This window comes from Populus trichocarpa, chromosome 19, assembly GCF_000002775.5.
Source record: "Populus trichocarpa isolate Nisqually-1 chromosome 19, P.trichocarpa_v4.1, whole genome shotgun sequence".
NCBI lineage: Eukaryota > Viridiplantae > Streptophyta > Magnoliopsida > Malpighiales > Salicaceae > Populus > Populus trichocarpa.
This window is the reverse complement of record NC_037303.2, coordinates 4708955-4728102: the sequence shown is the minus strand read 5'-3', so window position 1 is coordinate 4728102 and position 19148 is coordinate 4708955. Positions and strand designations below refer to the sequence as shown.

At 29.3% G+C, this 19148-nt stretch overlaps 1 protein-coding gene across 1 annotated transcript; it reads left to right on the top strand.

Moving 5' to 3' along the window:
- Positions 1-7460: 7460 nt before the first annotated feature.
- Positions 7461-11268, top strand: LOC7491037 (ADP-glucose phosphorylase). The gene is made up of 3 exons (XM_002325801.4): positions 7461-8013; positions 9470-9760; positions 10661-11268. Exons 1-3 carry the CDS (start codon positions 7534-7536, stop codon positions 10925-10927), a joined length of 1038 nt encoding a protein of 345 aa, XP_002325837.1. The 5' UTR covers positions 7461-7533; the 3' UTR covers positions 10928-11268.
- Positions 11269-19148: the final 7880 nt, after the last annotated feature.

Genomic DNA, 19148 nt, shown 5'->3' with positions numbered 1-19148 from the left:
GTATGGTATACGGGGGTGTGGTATATATACATGTATTTGAGGTGTATGTACGGTGGTTTGGTCAAGATACAAAACATGGGGCATGCTTGCAAGACATGGGTAGATTGTACAGATCTGTCCCGGTAATAAATCACCATGAAATTCCATTAAATTTCATGCTTCTAACTTGGAAAGGGTTAGGTTTGAATTTTGAAATAGTGGGTGAGCGTAGGGATGAGGAGTTACCCTAGCTTTATGTAGATTCAAGCTTAAAATATATTTATGTTAGTTAATTTATATGTATATTTGGTATCATAATTGTTTTTGCGGTTAATTTTTTAACTTATGTTTTGAAAACGAGTTTTTAGTAAAATCTATATATAATTATGTCGTGTTGTAATTAATTAAATATTTTCAAAATCATGATTAGAACATTATACTCATGAATAAATTTTAAGTTATAAAAAAGATCAAATATAAATTTTGATTGCTTTTAATGCTAAAACTAATTTGTACCTTAATTATAGTTGATGTGCTTTGAATCCAAAATCTAGGATTCTATGAACTTTCATAATTACAGAGAAAGAAAAAAAAACACAAACTTTGTGATGTTCAAAAGAAAATGTTGTAGGTGTTTAACCTAAAATCTCATAGATATACTTATAAAACTAATGCAATCAGGGGCGGAACTAAGAGGTGGTAAGCAAGGGTCCGAGCCCCCGCAAAATATTTTAAATTTTTTTATTATTTAATATTTTTAATTTAAATACATAAGTTTTTTAATAATATATATTATTATATTAATTTTGGCCTCCCTGTAAACTGCACCTAGCTCCGCCCCTGAATGCAATAGTTATATTTGTAATATGCTAGCATTGTCCAATACAAAATATTGGATTAAAAGTTTATGACATTATAAATGTACTAATTATCTATATATATATTAGTGTTTAACTATTACAGTTTATCATAAAAGATCAATAACTCACCAACATTAAAGTTTTATCATAAAATAATAAAGAGTAGTACATTAATTTTTTATACACGTGCATAAATGCATATATGTCGATGTTTAATTGTATAACGGTTTGCATGAGAATTTATAACTTATCACATTAGAAAGTAATGCATTAATTTTTTTGAACACGTGTAGAAAAAATATATAATTTTTTTTAATTACAATAGTTTTATCTATAAAATGCTTAATACATATAAATGTATTAATGTTTATTGCATTCTTCTATCTTGTCATGCTAAAACTAATTTGTACCTTAATTACTTATAGTTGGTATGCTTTGAATCCTAACACTGTTTGTTTTTTTCATTTCAAAAACGCTTTTAAAAAAAATTATTTTTTATTTATTTTTTTTCTTTATTTTAAATTAATATTTTTTGACGTTTTCAGATCATTTTGATGTGATGGTGTCAAAAATAATTTTTTTAAAAAAAATATATATTATTTTAATATATTTTTGAATGAAAAATACTTTAAAAAACAACTGTAACCACACTCTAAATCGAGTGTTTGAACTTTCATAATTCTAAGAGGAAAAAAGGAAAAAAAAAAAAAGACACAAACTTTGTGATGTTCAAAGGAAAATGTTGAAAGTGTTGAACCTAAAATATAGATTTACTTATAAAACCAATGCACTACTTGTAATATGTTAACATTACATAATACAAAACATTGGATTAAAAATTTATGACATTAAAAATGTATTAATTTTTTTATATATGTTCTAATGCTTAACTATTACAGTTTTATCATAAAAAATCAACAAATTATTATATTTTGAATAATAAAAAGTAATACATTAAATTTTTATACACGTGTGTGTCTATATATCAACAATTAATTATAACAATTTTTATAATAACCGATAACTTATCATATTATTCAACATCGGAAAGTAATGCATTAACTTTTTTGAACATGTGTAAATAAAATACATATAAAATTTTAATTACAATAGTTTTATTTTTATATATAAATGTGTTAAGAAATAGTTACATGTGTTTGGATGTTATGGATATAATATACCACGTCAATGGTTTAAAAAAAATATAGCTCGTCGGGAATTTAGAGATTACCTCCCACCTCTCATTTTTACACGACATTAAATGATGCTTTAATTTAATTATAAAGAAAGCTTCACAATTTAGGTATCAACAAACAAATTAAAAAAATTATTTTTATTTTTCAGTAATCAATGTGCCATATATAACAATTGTTGTGTGATTCATCCAATTAAAATACAAATTAATGAGTCAAGTTTTTTTTTATTCCTAGGACATTCAAAAAAATCCTTCTAGATAAACCATAAAAATTTAGAATCCGCTTCAGAGTATGGTTGTTTTTGTTTCCTGGTGTTTTTTAAAAGTGTTGTTTCTGGGTATTTTTTAAAAGTGTGTTTTTCTTGAAAAAAATATAAATTTAATATTTTTTAGTATTTTTTGATAATTTTGATATACTGATATAAAAAAACAAAAATTATTTTAATACATTTCAAACAAAAATAAATTTTAAAAAATACTCGACACCATAATGTCAAATATATAAAAAAATTATCGTCAGCTCTCTTTAGGATTCATATTTTAAGTAAGAGATTTTCATGATTATACCAACAAATATAAATGATAAATTCAAAATTTAATCTAAAAATAAATAAATTCAATATGCAAAAATCTGTCACAGTATTTCTTGGTCATAGGATCCCGCTAGGGATGCTGCTGTATCTTGAGCTCTGCATATGCACGAGCAGGAGTCTGGCCAATGTGAACATGGTATGCAAGCATTGCACGTATATCCAAGGGGTATCCTCCATTTGTGCATCGTTTGGTCAAGGGGCTGCATGTATGCATGCATGCGTGTATACAGATGTATACATACGGTGTACAGATGTATGCATACGGTGTACAGGTGGAAAAAAAGGAAGTTTTGTTTTTATTCGCATGGGTACCAGTGGTCAAAACACATCGCACGTTATTAGTGCTGTTCTTCGGACTTTCTGGTAAGCATAGCTAACTCCTTTTGCTTCCCCTTTTTTTTTTTTTTTTTCAATTATTTTTTAAAATATTTTTTTAATGTATTAAAATAATATTTTTTTATTTTTAAAATTTATATTTAATACCAATATATCTAAATAATCTGAAAATATATAAAAAAATAATTTGAAGCTAAAAAAATAAAAATAACCTGATTTTTTTAAAAAACACTTCTAAAATACAAAAATAAACAAACTTTTTTTTATTATTAAATTTTTTTTTTTTATTATTTTCATCACTTCATATTTAAAATGTCTAGACCACTTCACGGATTTTTTTTTACTTGAATTTATCTATCTATTTTATAAGTATATATGTCTATCTTTAATTTATATTCCATGAAAACCCTGTTTATTTTTGCGTATCAAAAATGTTTTTGAAAAAATTAAAATTTTTTTTTTCTCAACTTAAATTAATATTTTTTATCAATTATAATTGTGGTTGCCAATTAAAGCGTAAAAGGGATGTTTTTGCAAAAGTTTGATTTTATATATATACTTAAAATTACATTTATAAGGGCAAATATATAATAAATTGCAATTCTAAATGGCTCCACCACCTCCTTCTCCACTAATATCATTAAGCTGTCGTATGGCATTCTGATTATTTTTGTTTTTTTATTAAATAATATTTTTTAATTAAAAAATAATTTTAAAAATCCCTTTCATCGTAATACCAATCATACAATTAAATATAATTTCATTCATCAACGAAAAAATATCCAAGCATTGGTGGGGGAAAAGTCAAAAAAGACATTATTTTTCTCTTGGTAATTAACCACCTTCCATTTTCCATCCCTCGGTCGGTCAAAATTACTGAATATAAATTTTTAACCTAATCTGATACATGAACAGCAATTTAACTTGTGAGGTGGGGAATTCATCCACTTCTCCCCTAAATTTACATGGTTCTTTACGCTTAATAAATAAATAAATAAATAAATAAATAAGTGGCTAATTTTCAACCAGAAACACGAGTCGGTAGGAGAACAGCGTGACACGGAGGTGGGATGAGGAGTCGTCTCGCCAATACCCTTTGAAAACCAGGCCATGTTTATAATAATTAAAGCTATCACCATCCACCTTTTACAGCATGGCTTTTTTTTTAAATAAAAAATAAAGTTTTTTAAAATAAAATATTATTAATAAAAAAACAGCAAACTAGATGTTTTATTCTCACTACATATTCCTATGCAAATTTATTTTTTTATAAAAATATGCATATTACATTCATATATAATTAGTCATGAAACAATTGATAACATTACCATAAAAATATATAATCTTATTAAAATTAAAAAGGAAAAATAAGTAAAAGAAAAAAAAAAGTAATAGGCTAAGATTCCCTTTTAAAAAAATACTTTTAATGTTGCTAGGGAAGCACATTTGATCTAAAAGAAAAAATATCAGGCATACCCGGGTCTAGAAACCAAGCACGCATGCTTATTTATCTCTATTTTTAAAAAAATATATAGGTGAATGACACATTATTTACCTATTTGTTTCAAAATACAATAAATAAAATATCTTTTGATTGGACAAATGACATGTAATCTACCTGTTTGTTTCCCGCCACCTTGAACACCTTGAATGTCAGGGTCTAAATTTTTTATGCCTAAAACTCCATATTTCAACATGCTTTGATAGAGAGAGAAAAAAAAAACCTACAATACATCGCATAAATCTTAATAAACTCATTGACCCTAAAACACCCTATAATTACTTTAAAAACAAAACAAATAAAGTCGTATTTATAAAAAAATACTCACAGGGCTTAATTTTTTTTCCCAGTATGTTTAAATGATAAAACTACATCTATTAAACCGTTTTCTCTAAAACAAAGACGAATACATTAACACCAAGATTTATATTTTTTATGGTAAAAATGTGGTTGGTCAAATTGTGGCCGGCCAAATTGTTTCCTCTCCTCCCTGTTTTCTAACGACTTTATCTCTTGTCTCTCATAGTTAGGGACTAGAACATGAAAAGATAAAGTTTAGCATCAAAATGTAAAATCTTAAAATAATATTAACTAAATATGCAAAAAATAAAACAACAAGGACCAAACTAAAGTTTTTCACACCTTTTTAACAGTAAAAATAAAAAAAAAGGTTATTTTTTTTTAATTTTGATCCTTACTATTTTGATTTTTTTAATTATAAACTAAAATTTTATTTCATAATATTGATCTTAATTTCTACAAATACATGTTTACAACATAGCTTTATATAAAAATAATAAAGTTTTAAAAATAGAAATTTATCATAGATTAAAAAAATATCATGCCTCTGTGTTTTTAACGCGAGCATATGAAAGCTATTTAAAAAAAAATGAATTTGAAAAAAATTATATAAAATAAGTAATAAAAGAACAACAAAATAAATGTTTTATTCTCACTCAATATTCCAAAGCAATTTTTTTTAAAAAAATCTGCATATTAGATCCATATATAATTCATCATAAAACAATTAATAATATTACCATAAAAATGTATAATCTTATTAAAAGTTGTGGCATGACTGGAAAATCAATTGGATGTTACTTGGATGGCTTGACTTGTTTAGAGACAACTCGAATGACTGATAAAAATATAATTTGACTTTTTTTCTTCAAAATGACATGTTTTTTTTTTTCAAAAAAACAATGAGACAATAACATATTGAGACAACCCGTCAAACTTGTAAAACCAATCATGACCTCCTTTAGGTTTAATAACTTTGTTTTTTCTTTTGTGAAACTATTTTTTATTTCATCATATGATACAAAAAATAGAAGTTTGCAAAATCAAACACTAGCCCAATGTCGGTCTTTTATATGAGACCTCAATAACCTCATTGAAAACAAACTAAAATAAATTATGAAACTTATCCGCTCATCAACCCAAGTGAACCCATGTTCCGAGTCGTAGACTCCATTTGATTTATTTTTTTTAAATAATTTTTATTTAATTACATAAATAAAATAGACCATTTAACAATAAATATGACGAGTTTAGTCGCTGAAAAGTGTTCATTCACTAACTTTCTCTCTCATTTGTTCTTTTCAAAGGCCTTTTCTTGAAACAGAATAACTGAAATGTTAAGAAAATAGATTTTTGAACCAAAATTAAAATTACAAAAACTAAAGAGATTACATAATAAGAAAAAAGAAAGTAGGTGGACTAAAAAAACTTATAATAAAATATTTTCTTAAAATTTTTAAATATGCTTAATATTATCAAATAATAAATTAAACTAAGTAATTTCTCACAATTTGAACGAAACACTCATTATTTAGAAAAACTCTCTCACTCTTTTTTTTAAGAAAAAAAAAATAAAAGAAAAGAGGAGACGCATTAGCATAGGAATTGACTCAAAAGCCTTATGCAAGTCCACGAAAAAAAAGAAGAAATATTTAAACTCTTAATGAGACTTTCTGTTCTTGTTTTCTTCTCTCTCTTTTCCACACACACACACACACACACACACACACACACACGGCTATTCGAAGCCCACACATGAATAAAAAGTTCTTATATTCAAACTGTCATCATCAATTAAAAAAAAAAAAAGGAAAAAAGCAGCATAAAGATATTTATATATATATATATATATATAGATAAAAACTCAACAACACTGATATTAAAATAAGACCATTACTCGTAGAAAAAATTGTTTAAAATTTTAAAACCTTTGATATTTTTTTCTTTTGAGGTGTTAATGGCACACTGAATAATCTAATTATTATCCCAAAGTTTTTTGAGTTTTTTATGTATTAAAAAAGACAAAATTATCTATTAACTACTTTGTTCATCATACTTGTGATGGATAATTTTTTTAGGGTTTATTCTTACCGTGTTTTCTTAATTTTTTTTTTATTTTTAAATAATTTTAATGTATTGATATCAAAAATAATTTTTAAAAAGTAAAAAAAATTTATTGTGATAAATTTTTAAACGAAAAATACTTTAATCTGCAATTACTATTACAATCGTAAACACACCCTTATTATAAGAACAAAACCTAATTCCCCACTTAATATTACAAGCGCAACTATTTCTCTTATTTTATTTTAATTTTTAAATCCCTACAGTATTTATTTATTTTTATTCTTTGATGTGTTTTAAAAATACGTTTCACTTGAAAAAATATTAAAATATTTTTTTTTATTATATATTTTTATTATTTTAAGATGTTGATATTAAAAATAAAAAAATAAAAAAATCATTTTGAAATATTTTCAAGCGATAAATACCCTACAACACCGTAGTCTTCAATCATTTATTTATTTTTTGATTTTTTTAAAACACAAATTCAATAAGAAGAAAAAATGGAACAAATAAAAAAGGACAGTTTTGTTTTCTTAGGTTTTTTTTAAAAAGCTGTCCAAGTGTCCATCAACACAAATGATTCAAAGTGATAAAATTAAAAGAACGAGGATGAAAGTGAATTTCACGCGACACATAGGTGGTTTACCACTCTCCCATGAAAACCAAAGCACCAGACGTTTCTAAACAAGCACCCGGAAAGAAATGTCATCTCAAGGTCAAAATACGGGTCGGAGGCCCGAGCTCAGGCACGACCCGGTAACAAACCGATGGGTCATTTTCTCACCCGCCCGTGCCAAAAGACCCACTGATCTCAAATCCAAATCCCCTCAAAACTCTAACCCCAACGACAACTCCTCATGCCCTTTCTGCATCGGCAACGAGCACGAGTGCGCACCCGAAATCTTCCGGGTCCCGTCCGACCCGAATTGGAAACTCCGGGTCATTGAGAATCTCTACCCCGCCCTGAACAGGAATCTCGAGGGCCCGTGTGATGAAAAGCAGGATATGGGTGTTCCGGGTCTGGCAATGGGTGGTTTTGGGTTTCACGATGTGGTGATAGAGAACCCGGTTCATTCGGTCCATCTGTGTGATATGGAGGCGAGAGATATTGGCCAAGTTTTGCTTGCTTATAAGAAGAGGATTCAGCAGATTGCTACTGTTGAATCCATTAAATACGTGCAGGTTTGCTCTTTTTTTTTGTTGTACTTTTCTTTTTAGTGAATTTGTGTGTTTTTTTTTTCATGGGTTTTTTATTTAATTCATAAATATAGATTTCTTCTGGGCCATTTGTTCAAGTACGAGTAGATTCTTCAGTTTTTTCTGTATTTTTGGTAATGGTTTTTTCTTCTTGAATCTTGAATTTGTAGCAAAACAAATTAAGCTGTTTTTTTTTTTTAATAATGTACTGTTGATATTAGCTTAAAGATGAATTTTTTTTTAGGCTTTGAATGATGATGATGATGATTTAGCCTAGATGACACACAATGTTTTGTGAACTTGTGATTCTATTGCTCCTTGAATGGGTACCGGGCGGGTATATTTTTGTTCATTTTGCAAAATTATATTTCATTGTCAATGCTTTGGAAAGACAGGCTTGGAGTCTGTACTCTTGAAACAATGGTTTATATCTTTAGCCTTTAGGAAATTCAGAGTTTTTCTTCATGTTCTACGAATATATAGCGAGTCTGATGGTTGAGCTTGGTGTGTTTTCATGCTTGTATTCTTTCACTTGTTCGTGTTTTTGTTTAATGGTTCTGTTAATATGTCTATGATCATGTAACCTAGCCCACCATATATTCATTAGCTGTTGTGATGTATTTTTCCTGCAAAATTCTCTCTTTTTTGTATTTTTTTTAAATTTTTTGCGTAACTGAAAATTTGGAATACATCATTCTATTGTTCAGGCTTCTTTGAACCCATCAAATCTGTGTGCATGCGCATCCTCACAGTATTGCTTACCTTTCAATTAAGGTTGATTTGACTTGTCTAGCTTTTGCACCAGTAGCAACCTGAACCCAAAACGGTCTTGATTTCATTGTTAAGGTGTTCAAGAACCATGTTGCATCTTCTGGAACATTGATGAGTCATCAACATGTTGGTTTTATTGGTTAATGATTGTCAAGATATGAGCTTATTTATTTTAGCTTATTTGAACATGTTTTATTTGTTCTTAATTTTTCATTTAGTTAATAATTTATTTTATTTTATCCTTTTTCAGCAATGGGATTTTAGTTGATTCGTTAATGTGGATTTATGAAATTGGATTTCGTTCAAGTGTGTGTGGATATTTATGTTCCTGGGAGTTTTGAATCAATGAATACATGTAGCTTTGCTTTTTGTAGTTGGATTTGGAGAATTTTCAAAATGTTTGCGCTTATTGTTTTGGGGTATTTCACTAGTAATTAGGATTGTTTCACTGTCATGGAAATTTTCTGTTCTGCCTCGTGTCCTCATTTCTGCATAACTAAAAGGAGGCTGCATTTAAAGTTATACCCATGAGATTTGCATGCACATGTATGTGTTTTTGTGCAATCTCATCTGCTTTGCTTTCCTGTCATGTTAAACTGCATCTGAACTTGTTTCTCTGTTGCATTGATATGCAATTGAACTGACAATGGTCTTTGTTTTACACTTTAAGGTGTTCAAGAACCATGGCGCATCTGCTGGAGCATCGATGAGTCATTCACATAGCCAGATACTGGCTCTTCCCATTATTCCTTCATCAGTTTCTGCTCGATTTGAGGGCATGAATGAGTACTTTGAAAAGACAGGAAAATGCAGTCTATGTGAAGTTCAAGCAAAAGAACTTTTGATTGATGAATCGACTCATTTTATCTCCATTGTTCCTTTTGCTGCCACATTCCCTTTTGAGATATGGATTATTCCCAGGGCTCACTCCTCTCATTTCCATGAATTTGATTGTGAGAAGGTAATTTTCAGTTATTGGTTCTGCAGATTGAATCCTTTATTTTGCACAGGTTTTCAAATACAACCACATATTGTTGTCCCCCCCCCCCCCCCCTTTTTTTGGGTCTGACAGCGACATTATTGGAATTTTAATAATTAATTTCATCCCTTTGTAAAGAGGAAAAGGGTGTGAAAATAGTCATTAAGACACCATGATATACATTTATGATCCTTAGGTTATTTTGTTAGTTACTTTATATTGAAATCACAACAAAAAACGAGGGTAGTATTTCTTGATTTTGTTGAACCCAGAATTCCTTTCTAAATGTTTGTGGCTTGAGCTTGGGGAAGCTATTGTCCTGTACCAGTTTAGCCCTTACCTTAAATCTTAAAATTTGAAAAGAATAGCAAGGAATCATATGTCGAATGAGTTCGTTTGAAAGGTGTGTTTGGATCTTCTTCATTTTTTATAATTATTTGGTATAATTTTGCAAAAGAAAATATTGTTGTCTTTTCTTTTCTTTTCTTTTCAGAAATAAAAAGAACTATGTTGGTACAGAGACAATTGTAAAGTAATTAGGAGTCTTTACATTTATTTGGGAGGAGTAAGGTGCCATATGATGGAATAACTAAAAGTAAATTAATAAGATGGTTGTGTATTTAAGGATGCTACCTTGCTAGGTGAGGCTTAATATAGTGATTATGATAAAGCAATGGACTGTAATAAGGCATGTAGAGTTTTCTCTCCACCTTTTTTCTCTGTGAAGTATAAGATGCAAATTTTACTCATGTAGTTCGTATAACCTGTAAACTATGTGATGTTTTGAGCCTTAGATAAAGGCTTTCCTGTAATTGTCTTCGCACATGGTAGGGTTCATTTCCGTGATTGTCATTTTATCCTGATTTATGTGGAATTCTGCAGATGGTTGATCTCGGTGGATTGCTGAAGCTCATGCTTAGGAAGATGTCTCTACAACTGAACAACCCACCATTTAACTTCATGATCCAGACCTCTCCCCTTCAGGTTAAAGAATCAGAATTATTCTATTCTCACTGGTTTTTACAGATAATACCTCAGTTGAGTGGGGTCGGGGGGTTTGAAATTGGAACTGGTTGCTACATAAATCCTGTTTTCCCCGAGGATGCTGCAAAGGTTATGAGGGAAGTTAATCTGCCAGTGGAGGGTTGAACTGATCACATTCATACCAGTAATATAACTTAGATTTACATGAGAAGCTGAAAAAGAAGGGTAATAAGGAGAAGATAGTGTCATCAATAGGAACTGTTTTTTTTTATGTTGTGTTTGTGCAAGGAAAGTAGAAGCATATTCATTTGAAGTGTGCGGCAAAAGCTCTCATGTGTCCCGCATGGCTAATGCTTTCTTTTTTTTCGGCTAGTGCATCATGCTGTTGTTAATAACTTAATAATGCAAGACAGAGAGAAAGTCAAGAGAGCAACACCTTTGAGTGACAGGAAGAAATCGACTGTCATGATTTAGAAGGAGATCAAGTCTACTCGAACAGTTTGGCATGACGGTATCCAATGCTTTCTAAATTCTAACCCCTTTTCTCTTTAAACGCTGCATGATTAAAGTTTTAAATGATGGGTCAAAATTCCTTTGGAGGGAGATGTCAAAATTTCTTGGTGTTAACGAAACACCAAGAAAGAAAGTAAAAGACCAATGAAGAAGCCATTCTAATCTCTTTGCTTCATTACTCTCTCAAACCCTTAGGAGAAAGTTGAAAAGAGGAAGGGCCGAATCATCTTTGTCGTTTTAATTTTTCGGTTTGAGCAAGCACGAATAAACTTTGGAGCTACGCATGCCCAGTAAGGGCATGCTTTTTCTCCAATCCTATGATGTGCAATTTGCTTCAACCATTGGTTTTTCTCTCTCGCTGTTTTGGACCACTGTGATTTTGTGCCCATAAATATTGTCGAGTGTGTTATCGTGAGAGCATGTTGATTGTATTGCTTGTATAATTTGTTAATCAATTAATAATAATAATGGGACTTCATTTAAAAAATTGATCTTTTAAGTTAAGTTGGATCAGAACTTTGTTCAATAAACAGTCATATGTCAAATTAAGTAGTCTGTTTGGAAAAAATTAATGGGCATTTTGAAAATAGACAATCGCATGTCAATAATATTTTAATAAATAAATTTAATAAGCATAATAGGGTAAATATCTCATCTTATAAGATTAAATATTTTGATTTACATCTGTTTCTTGATTTTTTTAGTTTTGTTTTTATTTATCATTTGTGTTTTTTTTTCCATTTATTAATAAACATATTATTTATTTATTTAATTGCATGCATGCATAAAATATTTTATCTTCATTTATAATTTCTTAAATTATAAAAATGTGTAGAAAAAGCTTTTGTATAAATATTTTTGTTAAAAATAAAATATCTAGTTTTGAACAAAACACGAGGTGTATTTGGTATTGCGGTAGCTATTGTGGTTATGGTTTGAAAAAAATTGTTTTATAAAAAGTACTTTTAGTTGAGGTTGGTTTGAAAAAATAGGTATTTGGTTAAAACTGTGGTTGAAATTGAGGTTGAAGAAAAAGTAGTTTAATGTGTTTGGTTAAGAATGTTTTTGAAATTGAGGTTGCAAAATAATTTTAAAAAATATATATTAATATTGATGGTTTTTCATTTAAATATTGTGGATTTAATTATTGCTATTACATCATGAAATAAATTATACTTTATATAAATTTTTTTTATTATTCCATTACGTACAAAATTCATCCGACAAGAACTACAAAATTAGGTAAAATATTATCAGGAATAAAATTGAGATTACAGTACGAGTAAATTTAATTTACCTTAAATTAATTTTTTTAAAAAAACAAAAAAAAAATAAATTATTGTTCACGAGTGAAATCAATTAACTGCACCGGTTTTTCAAAAAAAAACTGTTCACGTGAACAGTGGAGGCATGCTCCACTGTTCAGTAAATATACCTCTACTATTCAGTGAACAGTGGATGCATGCCTCCACTGTTCACTGAACAGTAGAGCACGGTTCAACATTTTGCCATGCAGGAAGCAGCTCCTAGCTGTTTTTTTTCTTCTTGTGTTTTAAACGCAGCAGACTGTGGAATACATGAATAATAACAAGCGTTTGTTTAATTACCAAATAAGTATATAGCATGTCCTAGCACTTGTGTACTATCCCTAAAGTAACCCAATATAAAAAGAAAGAATAAAAGCACGTGTTTTTCTATTCCAATGTAAGTTGAATTTTTGAACCATATATCAAGACAAGTCTTTCTTTTCAGACGATTTTAAAAGTAGATCTCCTACATTGAAGAGAAATCGGAGAAAACTCTAATGAGTCTTTTTCAATGCTAATCTCTCTAATGTTAATAAGAAAAACATGTTTGAAACCAGTGATGTTTTAAAAAGAAAAACTAGTTCATTTATAATATTTGTATTATTTGATATAATATAACTCGTCAAAATCAGATAATATAAATATTATAAATAATAATGAGTAAAAAAACTAAATAAATATATGTCATGGGTCGAGTGTGGATTGAGATTCTTAAAACTCGCTCAACCTAACCCAACTTGTATAACCCAATGCATGTACCTCGAGTTCTTGGTATAAATACTATTTTTCCTTCTATCTCTCTATTTTTTTCCTTTCTTGCATTTACACATACAATTGCCTTTTATTCTCTTAATCTCTTTCCCTTCTCTCTATTTCTTATTTTTGCAGAAATTATAGTTATTTCTTTTGAAGTTTAATATGATGAAGTGACAATGAATTTTACAATTCCAATCTTTTCTATTTGGTAACCAAGGAACCATTAGAAAACAAATGAAAATTTCAAGAATCCAGATTGAATTTTTATTTTTTTAGTCTAATTATAAACCCAAAAGCACTTTATAGTCTCTTCCTACTAGTTTGTCTTTGTATCATATTGCACCCTAACTATTTTATAAAATGCTTTACTATGATTTTTGTTTTGTTTTGATTTTATGTAGAATTTGTGATAGTTTTTATGTTGTCCCTAATATATACATTCTAGCAATCTTATATAGTTCCAACAGTTGCATCTAGATATTTTTTTAGGATTGTCGATGAATAAAAGAGTTAATATGCTTAACCCGCGTATATCTATAATATCTATAAATTTTTTAGTTAAACTTGATATATCCAACCTACTTGGGCTAAAAATAAAATAAAATTGAATAGGTCAGGTTTATATTTTGTAAAACAACAAAAATTGAGTTGAATATAATCATAAGTCAAAACCCGACCTTCTATATCCATGAACATCCATATTCAAAATTCATTTTAGAAGCAGGGGCTAGGCCCAAAACTTCAAAACATATTCTTACCTTTCATTGTGTATTACAATTATGCCTACTTTTTCTTCATTTTGTTCATCAAACCTTTTATTTTATTGCATCCTTTTGTGAGATATTTTGAGTGTTTTATGAATTAATAATCTTCTATCTTCATGTGTTCTACAAATTTGATGGTTTTTATTAAATTTTAAAACTTTACTGGAGACCAATGTAATGAGATATAATATAAAATTATAGTAGAAATTACAATTAAAAAGAAAACCAAACTAAAAAATAGAAGAAAACCACGTGGCCAATCTTGAAATCACGTGAAAAAGTACATTCTGATCCATCTATTTTCCTTTTGCTTCTTATATAATCCCTTTAGCTTTTTGAATTTAATGTAAAACCCCTCGTTTTCTCTTAAACATTAATTTAACCAATGTATTTCATGTCATAGCTGAAATTAGGGTAAATTTATTTATTTTTTAATCAACTTTATTTATCATCGTAAATACTCTGATTTGACATTTATTGAAATTTAACAGTCTTTCAAATTCCTTTATTTTTTTAATGAAATTTCAGCACAGTCTCCTTTAACGAAGCCCTATTCAAAATTTCTTCCTGCTACCTGCACCAAAACAAATTCTAATAATTTCATACAGATGCCTTAGACATACCATCGGTTCTTTTTTATCCCTTAAATCTCTTTACAATTTGTCTATAATCCTTATAATACTTCCATTTCATTCATTTCATTAGTAGACCATATATCATTTAAATGCATAATTGAATTTAAGCAAAATTTTAACACACATAGTATAATAATAACATTCCATACTTAATAGATCCCATAATAAAGTTATTACAACGTCATAATCTTTTCAAGATACATAGGTTCTATACTTAACAAAATGTAAATAATAAACTAAATCAGCGTTGTCCCGTTGAGAAAGATGAACCTCTAAAATTTATAACATATAAGGTAAAAAATGCCATTATTTTACTATTTAATATTTCACAAATTTGATTCTCTACTCATATATTAACCCAGTATTGTTAATAACTCAGATATATTCATATAAATCTTAAAATCACTTTATTTCTTCATATCCATAAGTCACCTTTAGTAATGACAATTCAATTTACACCTAACCCCTTACGTGTCCTACATATAAACGAATAAGTCATTTATTCTTTATGTTGGTCATCATCCAGATTACCCAACAAGCCTTCTACACAACTCCTTAGTCACCGTCAACATGATTATTAAGTATCAAAACACATTCCTTTTTTTTTTCTTTGTCATATGCATCAATTTTTATCAATCAATATTGATATCTGTCTCCTTAGCTACCGCCATTATATTATATCAAGTGTCGCATGTACATGCATGACATTGTGGCGTCGAGATCAAGGAGTCGTCACCTAGTTATTTAGTTTAGGGTCACTAGGAGATCCAAGTGGATTGATCTTATATAAAACTTTAGGGTAAAAGATTGATTGTGGCTAGGTAAGGTATTAACACCCATAACGTATCTTACCTAAGGTATGTTGCATTGTGTGGTCTAGATGTGACTTAAATGTATTGATGAGTTCCTAATCAATGGTCCGTTTATTGCTTAGAATAAATATTTATTTCATGAATAAATCTGGCATTTCGAATTCATTATGGACTCGTATGCCAAAATAAATTCTTGCGGGAAAATTTCATATAAGTGCTCTGACAGGGTTCACCTATCGTGGAAGGCGAAATAGTTTTCCACAAATCATATCATATATTATGGTGAAAAATAATCCCAATTAAAATTGGTGAATACCCAAAATAATTCTAAGAATTTTCTAGTCAACTTCTAGTATTTAAATGCTAGCTTACTTGTAGTTCCAACATTTATACAAGAATGTTGACTATTAATTCTCATGAATTAAAATTTTTAGGGGTTAGTGAAATATTAGCCAAGTTTTTATGGATTTAATAAACTGGTTATTAAATCCAAAAATAGATGCAAATGTATTTTTTGAATTTTTATTTTTATTTAAAAAATGTTAAATCATATATATATATAAGAGACTTGGCTGAATGCACACTAGATAAAATACATTTTTTTATTTTTTGAAAATGAGAATTTGTTTTTAGAAATTTTAGAGATTTTTGATGAAAAGTGGGGTATTTTAATGCCAGATCAACATCTTACAAGGCAAGTTTACAGTCCCAATATTAAATAAAATTGCTGGAAAACTATGTGAGAGACCCACAAATTATTTTAAATTGGTCCTTGAATTTTGTTTTATAATTTTTATGAATTTATTTGGGGTCTGTTTGGTAAAAAACCATTTTTATTCAAAACAAAACTGTTAAAATAGATCTAATGGTATGTTTGCCAAACAACCTTTAGGCCAAAAATTCCTTAACAAAAAAAGTAACTAACCCAACAAAGCCTTGGTACTTGACCCAAAACAAAACCAATCGGGTTAACTGAAAACACTTGTTCAACCTTTAATCGAACCGAAAACCATGGTTTGACCAGAAACTAAAGCAAAACAAACAATTAAAGCAAAAACATATCAAAACAAAAAAAAACAAAAAAAACATAAAATTTTATGACAAAAACAGATCAAACACCAAGAACACGAAGAATGTTCAAACTGAAACCCAACAAACACAAATCACAAACCATACAAGTTTCATGCAATCAAGTGAAAGGTTTTGTGTGTAATTATGTGTAGATCAATAACTAAGCATTCATTTTCTTTGATTAACACTCAAAAGTCACGATTTGATCAAAATCTGTTTAGGCAATCAAAAGAACTCTAGAATCTATATGCATGAATATGTGTTATTGATGTGTTTTAACCCTAGATTATTTGCTAAAGATGACAAGCTAACATGTTTGTGCCAAGAATTAACCCAAATCAGCTAAAAAACAAGAGGTTAAGGCAATGTTCATGCGAAGAACATGAACCCAGAATTTGTAAAATTTCCAGAAATTGAAGAACTAATGCCAAAACTTAAATTTAGCCTTCTAGGCCTCTAAATACACTACTTTTGGTCCTCACAAACCACTTTACCAATATCAAGCATAGTTGAATTCAAAAAACTAATAAATAACATCAAATCATCAATAACATTTATGAAGTTTCAACTTCATAACTGGAGCCCTAATGACAGCCAACAAAAACATTAAAATTTGATTCTCAACTAACTCTTGAACACTTAGAACTCAAACCATGTTCAGGAGCCAGGAACATACACTAATAAAATAGAAAAGGTATCAAACATCCACTGCCACCTTACAAAATAGAAAAGGCATCAAACACCCACTGTCACCTTTTGGCAGATCCAAAAATACAATATTTTATCAAAATCAGTCACAAACATATTGTCTTGACACTCAGTAACGTCAATATCAACTCCAAATAAGATTTAAATAATAAAAAAATATTTTTATGTATTAATAAAAACAAAACTAGAAAACATCATAATACTAATACAAGCTGAAAAAAATCAAAAAAGGTTTAAATATTAAGAAAGCATGAATAGGCAGGCCACATAGACTCCACCAATGAGTTTTTACATGGTTATACCTTCTCCAAGCTTGCTGACTATAGACTGCTATTTTTTCTTCTCTTTTCCTTCCTTCTTCCCATTTCATTCTCTTTCTTTTCAAAGTTTGTTAGACCTTCTATGTTAGGCTTTTAAACCTTCACAATATGGTATATTAACAGAGTATTTCTCCTTGTTTTTCCTTTTTTTTTTATATTTTTTTCTCCTCTGATTTCCAGGGGTATTTATAGGGGTTTTCTAGGTTTTTTTGGGTGAATTCCCTCTAATATTGATCAAATCTTAGCTCTTTGATCAAAGTGAGAGGGTTCTGGAAAAAAGCTAACAATTGAAAGCTCTTGTACTAGGCTGGTTTTGAAAGTGTTGATTTGGTTTTAGGGGTACTTGGTGGTTTTAGACTTGGAAGGCAATAAGCTATTTCTGGCCTTTTGATCTTAAGATGAAGGTTTTAAAGCCATTAATAAGAACCCTTTGAGAAGTTTTAAGTGTGAACACATGAAAAAAATAGCTGTAAACATTATTGGAAACCACCTGAAGTTGGTAGAAGAGTTGCATGCCTTTCGTTTGGATCCAATCTTGCTCAATTTAGAGGTTTGTAGCTTCACATTTATTTATTTGAAAGTGCCAAACCGATTAGCATAGAATTTGAAAATACAGTGATGACTGATCAAAAACAAGATGTTGTTGAGTTCGTTGAAGAAAATGGGATGTAAACGTTTGATGAGAGTAACTGGTCTTTATAGAGGGGATGTTTCTGAGTTGAATGGTGGTGGTTACAGCCCCTGAGGTGATCAGAAATGCCACAGCCATTTGCCTGAAAGTGCCTACTTGATTAGCTAAAACTATCGAAGAAGAAGTTAAATAGTGGTTGAATGATGCGTCGTCTAGGTTAAACTCTAAAAATTATGGTTTTTAATTTGAGATATGAAATATTTCATTTCAGCCCCTATTCTTCCAGTTGCTTTTAATTGCATCCATAATAGCCTTTCAAACTCTTAATTTCATGTAATTTCACTCCTGCTGAACTCAATCATCAGCCCTAAAGTTTAGTGTCATTTTCATCTTGGTCCTTAGTTCTCTATTTGTGCACCTGGATCCTGAAATGATCATTAAACTTTTAATTTTCTTCAATTTAGCCTATAATTTGGTCAATTTCAGCCCCTACAATCACATGTCTTTTTAGTTTGGTCCTTAGTTTTTTATTTCTTCAATTAAGTCCCTAATTGCTCATCAAACTTTAGTATTTATGCAACAAAGTCCCCATCCAAATTTTTGTTTCTTTACCCCAAATCAAAATGTTTTCACTAGTAGGGCCTTTTGTTAGTCAGAATTGGAGGAACAATTTTGCCTATCTTATACATTTTAGTCCTCCAGCGTTTTCACTTATCATCTTGGTCCTCCACCACTAATCTTGGGAAATATTCTAGGCTTTCTTCATATATGTCCTCTTGTATTTTTTATTATTTTTATTATATATATGTGTGTGTGTGTGTGGGTGGGGGGTAAAAAATGAGTAACAACAGTGCCCTTTCTTTACAATA